The sequence below is a fragment of the Littorina saxatilis genome, linkage group LG17 (assembly GCF_037325665.1).
Source record: "Littorina saxatilis isolate snail1 linkage group LG17, US_GU_Lsax_2.0, whole genome shotgun sequence".
NCBI lineage: Eukaryota > Metazoa > Mollusca > Gastropoda > Littorinimorpha > Littorinidae > Littorina > Littorina saxatilis.
The window spans coordinates 17,079,902-17,094,783 of record NC_090261.1 but is presented as its reverse complement, the minus strand read 5'-3'; the positions used below and the strand labels follow the sequence as shown (position 1 = coordinate 17,094,783).

General features: G+C 41.6%; 1 protein-coding gene across 3 annotated transcripts in view; it reads left to right on the top strand.

Moving 5' to 3' along the window:
- The first annotated feature begins 73 nt into the window (after positions 1-73).
- Positions 74-14,882, top strand: part of LOC138952902 (mitogen-activated protein kinase-binding protein 1-like) — a 154,865-nt gene continuing 140,056 nt past the window's right edge. For 2 of the 3 annotated variants that reach the window (XM_070324653.1, XM_070324651.1), the window contains exons 1-2: positions 74-255; positions 14,428-14,519. In XM_070324653.1, coding sequence (XP_070180754.1) covers positions 178-255; positions 14,428-14,519 — 170 coding nt within the window. In that variant the 5' untranslated portion in view covers positions 74-177. Of the gene's footprint in view, positions 256-11,049; positions 11,685-14,427; positions 14,520-14,882 lie in introns of those variants that run through there. The other variant, XM_070324652.1, reaches the window with a different exon arrangement.

Sequence of the window (14,882 nt, the reverse complement as noted above, 5' to 3'; positions counted from 1 at the left end):
TTGACCAACCAGAGGATGCGTAACTTCTGCAGGTTTGAGCTTCGAGTTCAGAAAGAGCACATTGCTCTTACTCTTAGAAGTCAGTTCGAAATTCAAAGAGTGATGTGGTTCAGAACAGGAGTGTGAGGATGTTCTACTTCTAGTGAGGGATATTGCTGCCCTCACACTGTCAGTGTCATGGATAAAGCTCAAAGGAAAATCCTTCGATCGCCGTCTGTCAAACGCAGGAGCAAGGCGCTTCCAGTCGGACAGAAGGTGAGTGTTCGGTGACTTTTTGTCTCCTGCGTGTGCCATTTCACAACGTAACCTAGCGAAAGTAGGAAAGGGCATTAGATTAGGCTACTTGTTTTACGATGAAATCAGACCCTTGTGTGAAATATTACATATTTTGAATACATGGGCTTCCGTCTTTTTGGCAAGAAAAGGCACTGATAGATTGCTTGCGGAAATAAAACTTATGTGTGTACGTAGCAGACTTGTTTGACACAGGTGTGTTAAAGGGCTTCCTCGCCTCGATGTTCTTCTTCTCTCAAGTACTGAAGTAGCCTGGTCATGTAGAGTCTCTGAGTGCATTTTCCACGGTTGGCAGCAGTCAAACGTTTACTTGTATTAATTTTGGGGCAGAAGTGTCAAACTGTCATGGGTTCTGACACTGAGAAATAACACGGCGGAGCAGCTTGGAGTGCATTGTGACTGAGATTCAAATTATGCAATGAAAGCAATTTAAGAAGGTGTTGGAGTAGGGGAATGCTGTGTGTGTGACTGTGAGACAGAGAGAACTGGTGACTGATAATGATACTTATAAAGCTTACAAATGATACTCACAGGAAATCAGAATGCATACATATGATATCACTATCAGACATTAATACATTAAAGCTGAGTTGACTGGGAAGTGTAAGTGTAAGTGTAACTGTAAGGATTCTTGATGAGTGGGACATCCTCTCATGTGAGGTACACCTTGTCTATTGGTACATGCATGTGTTTCAAACAGTTATCCAGGGGTGTCGTTAGGCATCAGACATAGTCCTATTAACTGCCTCAAATGTCTGAATTATATGGTCAGGTAACGTTCAGGTGTCTTATTAATGTATCAAACTTCGTAAAGGGCATTCAGAGTCCAGATCTGATTAAATTTTGCTTGCATTGGCCAAAGCCTTACAAATACAATGCATTCATTTGAGATTGCAGAGCTGGGCCTTGTCAGAATTTTGCAGCTATGTACTCAAAAGCACAACACTAGGTGACCCTTTTCTTATTGGGGAACATGTGTAATGTAAAATTCTCAAAATGTAGAGCTGCCAAGTACTCCCAATAAACTTTCGTCATTTCCTTGCCTAGTCTAGTACTGTATTTGTTTACATTAAATACACACCTGATGGAACATTAATTGTGAGGTACATGTATGCAACCAAATTTAACACAAAAAGAAAAGAAGACAGAGAGAGTAGTTGCTAAAAGACGGATGATGTGTATGACCACAATGTCAGTTTCATAAAAATAATAAATTTAAATGCCCTTTGAAAAGGTATGAAGCCGGTCAAATATCCCATTTATGTCAATGGTGTCTGGAAATTTGCCCGATTCACACAAATGTATCGCAACATCCCTGGTTATCAATATCAGTACATTGTATTTTCAATTTCATAGCACTACGTTGTGTTTCTGTCTGTACTATTAATGTACCATACAGTACAGTGGTTAAAATGTGCATTTATTTAATACTGTTTCAGTGTTGTTGCCAGCCTAAGAAGACAATAGGTCATTTGGACCTCCCTAAAAAAAAACAATAGGTCCAAATGTCCTGGCTTTAAAAAAACAATAGGTCCAAATTGTACCGCCATACTTTGTTGCAACTTTTAGCAACTTTTTTTGGGGCAACATTTTCAGGCTATTCGCGTTTTTCCCTATCCTTATTCTGAACCTGTTTCAAGTCCTTTGGCATTATTTTGATGTCGCTTCCTAGTTTTAATTGTTCATAAACTTTGCGAGGAGAAAGACAAAGAGCCTGACATTCCTGGCCTACCCTTTCCAATAGAGTCCCCGGTGTGCGAATGTAGAGATCCTGCCTGATCTTCGCATTAGGCCAAAAAAAAATAGGTCTGTTTACGGTAACCCGACCGACCCTATTTTTTTCGCGCGACCCTAGACTTTTTTTTGGCATTTGGGAAAGAAAAAAAAATCTTGTTTTTTTGGCAAAATAACGTAAAAATATGTTTTTTTGGGGAAAAAAAAAAATCCCGACCTACCGACCCTATTTTTTGGGCCTATGTTACTGTAAACAGACCTTTTTTTTTTTGGCCTTACCATGCCGTAGTATTATATTGATGAACTTTCCGCTGTTTGCGCCGTTTTCGGTAAATAGGTACACCGGCTGGATAGGGTATTTCCTTAAACGCAGCCTCGAGTGTCAATGTAGACAAACACGGACTCGGTACCGAATGCATTTTTACTCGTAGCCAACATGAGCATTTCGATCGTGGTTTGTTTTCCAACTTTGCAACTCATTGCAAACCTTGTCCGCCTTGAACGAATATGCATCGGTCAGTTGACCACCAAAACGTAAAAGCTATCGGTCCATCGACCGGACAAGGCTAGGTCCAATGCGTCAAATCAGAAAGGAATGCGTCGAAGACCGAGGCCTGGCAACAACACTGATGTTTGAAAGTTTGTTTTATTGGTTTTAATCTCTACATCTTGACACACCACACATACATATCAATATGTTTTGTTACATGTGTATAACTAAATTTTACAATGACATGCAACTGTAATGACATACATATGGTCAGGAATCTGTCAAGGTGTCCAAATTATGCAAAAATCCTGTTCTGGATATTTTTATCACTTTGTATTTTGTTCTGTTTTTAAATGACTACAATATAAACAATACAGTATATATATATATAAATATACTGTAATATATATATCTTGTATTCATGACAGTTTGCATCAAGAATAAGACTTGTATAGCTGGTAAAACATACATCAGTTTCAGTTTGTCAAGTGCATAATGTTCAACTTGACCCAGAGTCAAAACAGTACACAGTGTTTTTTCTTTTGCATTTAACTGAGGCAGCATCCTTGCTTTGATACCTAGGTCAGAGCTAGGTCAGAACAGAGTACATACATACATGTACATTACTGAAGCAAAGCAAACGGAATCACATGGCTGATGGAGGCTGTGTGCTTTGACAAGCTTTGAGTTTGATGAGCTCTGGGCTGGTCCATTTTCATGGACTGAGCTGGTGTGTGTGCAGCCAGGCTTCCCTAACGTTTTCACCTGACTAAATGAGCGCTGACACAGGGTTTGATAAGCAACATGGGATCAACAGTGTCATTTGGCTTTATGATTTCTGGCATGTGGCTCTACAGTGCTGCTTGTCTGTACTGTTGTGTTTGGGGTTGTGCTTATCAAGCTAGAAATCTGTTGTGATAACATGTGTGCCTGTGATTTGTAATGAGTACTACTACGGGATATCATGTTGGCTAAATGGGAAAAATTCCCAGTCATTGCGGTCTCGAATAGCAGCTAGCATCTGCTGAAGGGACATTAAAACCCAAAAACCAACCAATCCCAGTCATTGATAGATACATGTATGTAGTCACCGTGTCTGGTATTCTCTCTTTTTCTCTCTCCTTTCTCCTCCTCCCTCCTCCTCCCATTGTGTATGAGCTCTCTTCCATTATCTTTCTGAGTGTCAGGGACAGTTATTCACACACGCACTGACACACACACTGCAACTTTTAAAGTTACTAGCACTCACACACACAGTGACATACGCACACTAATGCAACTTAGACTGGGATGGCAAATCAACATTATAAAAACATGACTGTGGGTGCTCCCCAGTAATTAGCTGGCTGAATTCCATTGGTGCTGGCACCAGTCTGCTTGACTCAGAGCTCAGGAAGCTGCTGAGGTAGCTGTCTGTTCCCTCTGGCTTGTGCTCTTTGTTCGGTGGTGCTAATCGATCATTCGATGCTTCGTGTGTCTCGTGCTGCCTTTGTGTCAGATGATCAAAGCACAAGCGGTCAATGAATTGGTCAGGGAGAAAACTCATTGACGCTGTCAGCTTGTCTGAGATAGAGAACTTGATGTTTTAAACATCTCTCTCTCTCTCTCTCTCTCTCTCTCTCTCTCTCTCTCTCTCTCTCTCTCTCTCTCTCTCTCTCTCTCTCTCGTGTATTGTAATGATTTTGGTTTTATACAGGTTGTAAGACTAGGCTGTGCCTAAAACTTCTATCCTTATGTATTAAAGATCTCTCTCTCTCTCTCTCTCTCTCTCTCTCTCTCTCTCTCTCTCTCTCTCTCTCTCTCTCTCTCTCTCTTCCATGGCCTTTTGTAAGTGTCTGTCTCAGTGTCTGTCTGTCTGTCTCTCTCCTGACTCTTCGTTGATTTGTTTTGAAGAGGTTGATTTGTGTCCCCATCCCATAAGCGCTGGGGTCCTGATTTGGCCTATATGGTCCGCTGGACCCAAAAAGCAACAACAATCAATCAATCATAAGCGCTGTTTGTGACCTAAACTTGTGTGTACGTTTGTGTAATCACTGTATTTGATTGTTCCTGTCACTAGTGTCAGCTGAAAGTGTTTTGAAAGCGCAAAATACACCTGTACAGCAATGAAACGCTCAGGCAATGCACTATGCTAATACTAGGTGGTTTATGGTCCGATGTGAATGACGAACTTCGCTGAGTCTGTTGTAAACATCGTGGCTGTCACGATGCGGCTGATTCTCGTACATGTGTATACTTTGCTTTCAAGGTCACGCTCTGTCTCGCTGAGTATTGGCAGGAGTAGGAAATCGAAAGGACGAGGTTAGAGCGCATTTGGATTTCATTTTTCAAATCTTTTTCCTGGTGTAACATTGTTCTTTTATAATATATATTCTTAATCAACAAGTCCTCATTTTGTTGTCGGTTGTTAGTTCAGCCGTTTTGTTGTTGTTTTTGCTGCAGAGGAAACAACGGGTCAGGGATCCAACCTAGCGCTGATAGGGCGTAGGAGTTAAGGGTGGGGTGGGTGTCGCGAGACGGCATCGTGACGTCGTGCTTTGATCTCTGTCGTCATGTCTTCCCTCGGGATCTTCACGCACTCATGCATGTCTGTTGATAGTGATACTTAGGTCCCTGTCCCCAGGCCTGCCTCTCATGATCACTGGGGCGTGTGACCTCCTCAGTGCATGGCAAGGCCTGTGACGCTGTGAGTGAGTGCACTTAAACGTATAGCTTGCTTTTTGTGCGATTACTCAGCGAGAGGTCGGCTTGTTTTCACTTCAACATCACAGCAGTGGTTTATGATTTAGTAATCACCTACTTCTTCAATTATACTGGATTGGGCGGGCCTATTTACTGACTAGCTTTGGGCGTTTGTGGATGCGTGTGTGTGGTTATGCCTTGATCACAAACCACATTTCATTGTGATTGATAAACATTTATGTGCCTTTTCCTTTTCCTTGAAGTTTACATGTTTTCAGAACAGGTGCGTTCATCCAGACAAAATGCATCTTTACTCTGAGGTATTGGGGGGTATGAAGTTGAAAGGAGCATGCAACAAGTAAGATATATAGCTGGCTTGGTGTTGGACTTTTTATTGTGTTGTAATGAAGGAATTTTGTACCATATATCTGCAAGTTCCCAAACTGTGGTCAAGAAGTTCCAAGAATGTGTGCCCAAAGCATTTTTCGCCAGTTGACATGCGCAGCAAGAGCAAGTCGATACTCCATGGTTGTGAAGTTTCTGTGTGTGCATCTCAGTATTGGCTTTTACCGGTAATTACCGGAACAAAATTGGCTGCTGGTATGACCTACCGGTTGATTTTTAGAACAACCGAGTTTTTTCGGCAGTAAAACAAACAAGTCGCGTAAGGCGAAATTACTACATTTAGTCAAGCTGTGGAACTCACAGAATGAAACTGAACGTAGTCCGCCGCTAGTGCAAAAGGCAGTGAAAGTGACGAGCCTGTTGGACGCGGCAGCGGTTGCGCTGTGCTTCACAGCACGCTTTACTGTACCTCTCTTCGTTTTAACTTTCTGAGCGTGTTTTTAATCCAAACATATCATATCTATATGTTTTTGGAATCAGGAACCGACAAGGAATAAGATGAAATAGTTTTTAAATCGATTTCGGAAATTTAATTTTGATCATAATTTTTATATTTTTAATTTTCAGAGATTGTTTTTAATCCAAATATAACATATGTATATGTTTTTGGAATCAGAAAATGACGAAGAATAAGATGAAATTGTTTTTGGATCGTTTAATAAAAAAATAATTTTAATTAAAAAAATAATTTTAATTACAAGTTTCCGATTTTTAATGACCAAACTCACTCATTAGTTTTTAAGCCACCAGGCTGAAATGCAATACCAAACCCCGGCCTTCGTCGAAGATTGCTTTGCCAAAATTTCAATCAATTTGATTGAAAAATGAGGGTGTGACAGTGCCGCCTCAACTTTTACAAAAAGCCGGATAATTATGACGTCATCAAAGGTATTTATCGAAAAAATGAAAAAAACGTCCGGGGATATCATACCCAGGAACTCTCATGTCAAATTTCATAAAGATCGGCCCAGTAGTTTAGTCTGAATCGCTCTACACACACACACAGACACACACACACACACACATACACACACACATACACCACGACCCTCGTCTCTTATGTTAAAACATTTAGTCAAAACTTGACTAAATGTAACAAAAAAACAGTACTTTGAGTTGGACTCTTACTGGTTCCAATGACCAGCCTACCGGCTTTTTTTCTGGACTGTTTGCATTATAAAAGTTTGCGTACCGGTTTGAAAAAATACTAGCGCCATCACTGTACCTGTGTGTGTCTTTTGAAACCCGGGAATATCTGTATCCTCGATGTGTGCGTGTGTGTGTCCTTGTCACTTATAATAGACATACCACGTTGCTCTTTTGCTTGTTCAGACTCAGAACATATTTTGTAAGGGCGCTCCCTGTTTTACAGAGATTTTCTAGCAGCAGAAAAGCGAAAGTGTTCATGGGTCTGCCCATAATTAATTTGTTTTTCTCGCCAAAACAATAGCAGACCCAGCACAGGGAATTTAGGCTGAGTAGAACTTTGACCACCGAAGAAGGTGAGATTAGAGGTGCACTGCTGCTTGCCAAAAGACAGCAGAACACACACACATCCATTCATACCTGATTACCCTCGTTCTTCTCATTTTCTCCACCGCCACCAGCCAAAGGGTTCTAGTTTAGGTGGGTTTAATTGGTCGGCTGCTTCCTCGTTGGCCTTTTAGCCTGAGTACACGTGCGAGAGCTTCATACATAACTTTGCTTTCGAGGTGTGTGTGTTTTAGCCCTCAGTGCCGGGAGATAAATTCAAGGAGATAAATTCAATTGCACGAGTTCAGCAGTGGAACAAATTGCTGAAGAAAATGGATTTTTAAGGGTGGGCTGGGGTTTTATGCAACGAAGGGCTCAGACAACAAACTAGCTACGAGGACTCGCGGTGCAGCACATGTGAAATGGAAAATATGACATTGAATTGAATGTTCCTGTGGTAGTGTCGAGCTCGTTTGCGGCACTGCCTGTAAAGGGAGGGTGTGGGGTGTGTTGTGGGTGCGATGAAAGGAGGTGGACGAAACATGAATGTCCAGTAGTTTACTCTGAATCGCTCTACACACACACACACACACACATACACCACGACCCTCATCTCGATTCCCCCCTCTATGTTAAAACATTTAGTCATAACTTGACTAAATGTAAAAAGAAAACACTGATAAGAAGATAGGTAAATATAAGCCTCTGTCCTACACACTCACATCTCCGTACCCGCTCCGGCAGCTGTTGTTGGAATGTGGCGACAAGAGCAGAACGCACACTCGCGGCGGCAGGGGCCTAACAAATAAACGAGATTGTTAGCGGAAAGAAAACAAAAGACAAAAATAGTTCGCAGTGAAATGGAGTCAAGAGATGCGCGCGGGTGCATTTTTGTCAGGTAGTCTAGGTTTCACCTATGAGTTTCTCTTTTAAAGTTATATTTAACTAAGCCTTTTTCTTACGGGGGGGGGGGGGGGGGGGGGGGGTGTTGTTGAATCTGTTAATCGCTGTTTCAACAAGATTTCGAACAAGATCTCATGCCGCAATGCACCACCTCCACTCAATCCACCCCAAAAAGTACGAAGGAACAACATAACTAACTTGTGTACGTGTCTTTTCAACCGTGGAAATACCGCACCTTCCTGAGGTAAGACTAAGAATGTGTTGTTTCTCACAATTGAACTAATTACACGAGGTACTTTTGTTAGCCCTGTTTTTGCGTACTGTTTTGAACTCATTTCCAGCCGATGGGAGGTTGAGGGACTAAGAGAATTTTTATCTCGTCTGTGTGAAACCAAAACCTCTTAAAAAACAGTTGTTCCAGTTTTACTGTTCTGTTGGGCGTAGGGAATAGAGGTGGGTTGTTAGTACATACTCAGTATAACCCGAGCACCTTTGCCATCTGTTATTCCTGTCGCTGGCCTTATTGCTCCCTGAAGCACTCCTTTCTATCAGGGTATCTCTTTGTCTCCCCCACCCCGCTCCCCCACACCACTCACAGATTCATTCCATCAGTTGCTGTGTGTTTGCTGAAAAGAATTAAAGTCGTTTCGTTGTATTAACGACTGTTTTGTGTTTACTCTATATTTTATCAGTGACATTTTACTATTTTTACACGTGAAAGTATTCTTCCATATATTTTACTGCTGGCCTCTCTCCTGTGCTGTCTGAGAGTTTATTTCTTCTATGCAGTGTTTGCTAAAATAAAATTAAAAAACTACAAAATTGCCTGTTTATATTCTTTGTTTTTTAAAATTAGATGAATGTAAATCATGCCAAATACAACACCCCCCCCCCCCCTTCTCGTTTAGCTTTGCAACACCGATTAGCAATCTCTCTCTCTCTCTCTCTCTCTCTCTCTCTCTCTCTCTCTCTCTCTCTCTCTCTCTCTCTCTTTCTCTCTCTGAGACTACTTTCAGGTATTAAACTGCCCGTGAAGATCACTTTCACTTGGCCTTGGTTGGTGCCCTTAATGTGGGAGCAAGTTGGTTTGGTCGAGTTTATGTAAGGTAACGGGACACTAAAACCATCGCCTGGTGTGAAAGGTTGCAAGGATTGAATCAATAAACAAACAGATAGCGTTCTGACAAGAGTTGGTTGGATGAGTTTAGCACCACAGCTCACCTTCAGCGTTATTTTCGTCCTTGGGCCACTTGGCAGCAAACATCTGTTGCAGCTGGGCGAGTGCTTGAACTTTAACATTCAGCTTTTTTTTCTTCTTCGATTTTTGTCCACGCTGCAAGAAAATAATAAAATAGTCTGCTAGTTGGAAGGAAGATACAAAATAAAATAGATATTGGCAGATTTTTTGATGAAGTCATCTGTGTGAGTTGCCTTGAACAATATTTGGTGGGAGTAATAAATGATGGCTTTTGTGTGGCTGTTTATACAATTACACGTTTTCGGGATAGCGTTTGTGGATTTTGTGTGTTTCTTTTGGGGTTTTATATATATATATATATATATATGTGTGTGTGTGTGTGTGTGTGTGTGTGTGTGTGTGTGTTATGAGTTGTTTGTCAATTTATTAGTACTTCGATTGCTTCTAACTAAATTATTATGGAAGCTGGCGGATTCTACTTTTCACGGATGAAAATGGGTTTGTCTTGTCTTCATTGACTAGGTGGATGGCCCGGTTAGTTCACTTGACTAACTGATTCGAGGACGTCATAAACAAAGTACACGCAGTCATTACAGACATGGTTGAACGTCTCTGTTGACATACCGGCATGGCTCTCAACACAGGGCCCAGGCGCTGTGATAATTTCGGGCACTGTGATAATTTGAACAGGTGCATTGATTGTATGAATGACCTGTTCGGTCCACTCGACCCAATGACCCGAGTACGTTTATAAACTAGAACAACATACACTCAGTCATAACAGATATATATATGTTTCAATTGGGGCGGATGCTGTGACAATTTTGAAAGGTGGATTGACTTTATAAATGTCTCGGTTGGTAGAAACTTGACTAACTGTTTCAACTTCGTACATAAACAATCTATAAACACTCGAATCATTACAATTATGTTTCAACTTCTGTGTTGTTGACATAACGACATGGTGCAAACACAGGGGCCCAGACGCTGTGACAATTTGGAAAGGTGCAGCTCGTTTGCCCAGAACTTGCTTTGCCGAGCGGGCCGAGCTAAGTGCCCTGACAACATGGGGGGCAAACACGAGCCACAACGACCATTCACATCACGGGGCATGGCGACTGTTTGCCCTGACGCAGACGCAGCTTTGGTCAAACCAACATCACCTTTAGGCAGCCAGCCTGCTGCTTTAAAGAGGTTGAAGTCGTCGGAGAGGACTCGGAGTCACAGAAAAGAAGCGTGGAGAAAGAAGCGTTTTCAGGATAACGGGATGGACACACCTGGCAATATTTATAATGTTTTTTGCATTCTCGCGCGCGTGTGTACTTGTTGCATCCAAAAAGCAATCGTTGGTGTGTGTGTGTGTGTGTGTGTGTGTGTGTGTGGGGGGGGGTTGTTAAAGTATTGCCTTCGTTATTTGGGCAATGCCGGGCCGTGAGGAAGAGAATGTCATGTCCCATTGTCATCTGGTAACACTAACAGTTGTCCTTTCTTTCTCGACGATTATGTTTTTAAGCTAGATTTATAACAAAAAATCACCCTGCTGTGAGTTTCAGTCTATTTTAAATACAGACTTATTATAATTGCCTTTTTGTGTATACCGGCGTCATGCAGAGGCTACGAACGCCTAACAAATATTTCTTAGGCACAAAATAGAATTTCTTCACTTGCAACACGGATATGACTCAGCCCGCTTGTAAGGTGCACAAAACAGTGTCAGAGTCGAGATGTTCTAATCCTAGCTCCGGTGAGGAAAAGTACAGCCGCAAAGCAAATCGATGCACCATTCGCCTCGTGGTCCCAGCGGTAATGAGTATCTTTAAATTAGAAAGAGACAGTAGCGGTTTGGGTGACACATGCATCAACCTCTTAACGGGCCCGACAGCCACAGTGCAGTAACTGCTGCAGGTTTAATCATAGCTGACACACGGGCATTGCGGATAAATGCAACTTTTCTTATTACTGTAAATTTGTAAATCATTATAGCCAGTGATCTATTCATGGAGTCATCTATCTGGGTTTAATAGTGTGTTGTGATGATGTCATTGTCATGTCAGCTGATGTGTACCGAAGCTGTGCAAGTTGAAGTGAGCGAGGTGAAAAAGAGAAGGAGTTTTGACACAAACTTGACCGGGTTTTGAAGCACAGGGGATGAAGGAGACTGTCATCTTGATGTTGCTGCAACGTTGATGATGTAGCCTCGGAAGTTTATGTCGATGGAGTGTGTTGAAAGTTGTGTTCAAAGCGACCAAGAAAGATTTTCTTCAGAGTTTACTTGGCTCTTCAGTCTTGTTCTTCGTCGTCGTTGTCTTGTCCAATTAGAGAAGCTCCTTGTGTTTATTCTTGGCTCTTGTCTCGAGAGTTAAACGACCGCACTCGGTTTTAAAGTTAATATCTCTGAAGTGCTCTTTACGGCGACGTTCGTGTCTTTCGTGAGTGCTTACACGTGAGAGAATGCTGAAACGCTGCCCTTCCACCACGGTCGTTGGAACAGGTGCTCCGCGGAAGGTAAATCTCCAAGGAAAGCTGTGGCTTCGTTTATAAGTACAGAGATACACATCTAGCCTTGTCTGGGATAATGATCAGCTCAGCCTCCGGATAATGCTCTGCTCAAATTGGACGTTTTCTATTTCCGACTTGTTTGTCTGGTTTTCAGTTCTCTTTGACCTTACAATGGTTTCTTTTTGCCCTTTTGTCTCCTTCTTCCGCTACACACTTATCTCAACATTGCTTTGAACTTACAGGCAGTGCACAGAAAGATAAACATAGTACCTGTACATATCGCTGCAACGCTGTATGCGCTGTACATGACGTCATCAGTAGACCAGCGTTCACAGGACTGATTTTTGAATTGCACGGTCTTTAAAAGTTTTTAAAAAATTGTAAAAAAAAAAAAAAAAAGACTCCCTCCTTTTTTAAGTCCTTAAAATGTTTGTATAAAATGTAACACCTGACAGGGTTTGTAAAAATTTGTAAAATATGCTGTGTGACTGAGATTGTAATATTTTTCAAAGTGGGTGTCCACCGTGGGAATGTACAACCTCCTTTGTAGTTATTGACAATTTGAGAATAAAGCTCTGTCAGTAAAAGAAACATGCACGCAACTAATGCCAACAGAACGTAGGTAACTCAGTTCCGTCAAGGGACATTGAGTAGTCGTATGGCTTTATCATTTGTATCTAGGGTAGATAATAAGCGGCTGATATTGTTGTTGAATGCAAATGTGATTTTTGTAATGAGGGTCCAAAAGGGTCTTTAAGTTTAACGAGTTTTTACATTGTAGAGGCAAAATGCCGTGCGAACCTTGAAAATACGAATTCCGAAAATAACTTGGTCCGTGTCGGGTTTGTATGGGTTGTGAAAGAGTGAATACCCTTGCTTTTAGGGGGGACACACATTGCACGGACCAATCACCAAAGAAGGGTGTGTCAGAAACACGTGGACAAGGTGCACGTGCGGATTTGTTTGTCCCTGAAAAAGCAAGGGTATTCACTCTTTCACAACCCATACAAACAGAATTATTTCCAAACATCGTCTATTGATATAAACGTGTGATGTTCACATGCCAGTCTTTACGTTTATGTAATGTGCCGGTGTAATCATTCACGCATTGTTTTACTTGATACCCCCCGCGGGCTAGGGGGAAGAATTTACCCGATGCTCCCCAGCATGTCGTAAGAGGCGACTAACGGATTCTGTTTCTCCTTTTACCCTTGTTAAGTGTTTCTTGTATAGAATATAGTCAATTTTTGTAAAGATTTTAGTCAAGCAGTATGTAAGAAATGTTTAGTCCTTTGTACTGGAAACTTACATTCTCCCGGTAAGGTAATATATTGTACTACGTTGCAAGCCCCTGGAGCAAATTTTTGATTAGTGCTTTTGTGAACAAGAAACAATTGACAAGTGGCTCTATCCCATCTCCCCCCTTTCCCCGTCGCGATATAACCTTCGTGGTTGAAAACGACGTTAAACACCAAATAAAGAAAGAAAGAAAGTTTTACTTGATGAAATGTACCTGCCGTGAAAGGAAACCCTTGGAAACAACGAAAAGGTTTGCTCATGGCAAATGACCTTTCGTCACAGGGATACATGAAGTCCAAGCGACGACGTTCTAACTTCTCTACATATCGTCACATTGTCGTTTCTAAAGCTTTGCTAGGTACCGATATGTTGAGAAATACGTGCTACAAATGGAATACCAGCCCGTTAGAATAAGAGCCAACATGAGTGGCGTGCTTTAAACTGGTCAACAACTATTTGTTTGTTTGTTTGGTTGATCGCAAAGACCTGCTTGGGCGACTTTGTAAAACAACATTATCCATGTCTTCACAGCTGAAGAGTACGATGTGGCTGTTCTGTTTCATATATATATGTCACGATTTTGACTCGTGTTTTATTAATGATTTTAGACATTTCTTTCAAACAAAATCGGTTACACAAGATCACCTAATGTCACAAGATCACCTAAAGGAACTGCTGTACCTTTTTCTGCACGTATCAAACGTACTCGATAGATAACGATAATTCGTAGAAATGAAGCTTTCGTTTTTGGTATTTTGACTTGCATGCATGCTTTAAGAGGTATGGTTATTTCAGGTAAATCGGTCTCAATGCAAATTGTGTAGAAGCGCACAGGTAATCACAGTTTACATTGCCAGGTGAGGGCTCGGCTGGTGTTACGGTAGAGACAGGTGCAATGCATGCAAACAGAGTGAGTGCTAACACAGCTGTTGGCATAATCCATCATAGAAAACAATCTGTAGGATGTATGTTGCAGGAATATTTTGGAAAAGTGGTATGGGTATGTAATTTTTGCAAATGTGAAGACAACTTAAAAACAAAATTCGTGTTAAATATAATTATGCTGGGTTTGCTTTATATATTTTCAGCATGGTTCTTATAAATGCATAGTGCAAGCTTAGCTCATTCCCTCTTGTCCTCTCTTTTCCTTCTCCAACTCATCTTTTCCCTTCAACCTCTTAGCCGCTTTGCCTTGTTGTTGTTGTTGTTGTTGTTGTTGTTGTTGTTGTTGTTGTTGTTGTTGTTGTTGTTGTTGTTGTTGTTGCGATCGGTGACGACGGGTTACGGGAGCGCTCTCTCTTTCCCGGAGCGGTAGTAAATTTGTTGTTGTTGTTGTTGTTGTTGTTGTTGTTGTTGTTGTTGTTGTTGTTGTTGTTGTTGTTAAGATTTTGTGTGAGTCGAAAGTGTGTGTTGCATGAAACGTACTGAAGTGGTTGGTGTTCTGTTCCAGTTGACGTTGGAGCGAGTTCTTGGTTTGACAGTGTCAAGCAATGCCGCGTTTTCGTGTGACCCTGTGAACGGTACCATCGCCTATCCCGCAGGGTAAGTCTTCTGCTTATTGTTGATAGGAATATATAGGATAGGGTATTAGACTAGTGTGGTGTAGCTTGGAGTTTGTTTTATCTGGTGTAGTATGCGATGTAGTGTGTGTGCGTGCGTGCGTGCGGCTGGCTGGCTTTCTTTGTCTGTCTGGCTGGCTGTCTGTCTTTCGTTGTCATTCTGTCATTGGAAGGGGATAATCTCCTACCCGGCAGTGGTTTACCTGTTTGCACGCAGCTTTTTGTAACCGTTACAATGTCTGAAAGGGGAACAAACAACTATAATAATAAGACTGGTGTGAACGCGCTGTCAAAATTAATCACCCCTTGACAGCGTTACGTGATGTTCAAATTGCAAAGAATATGT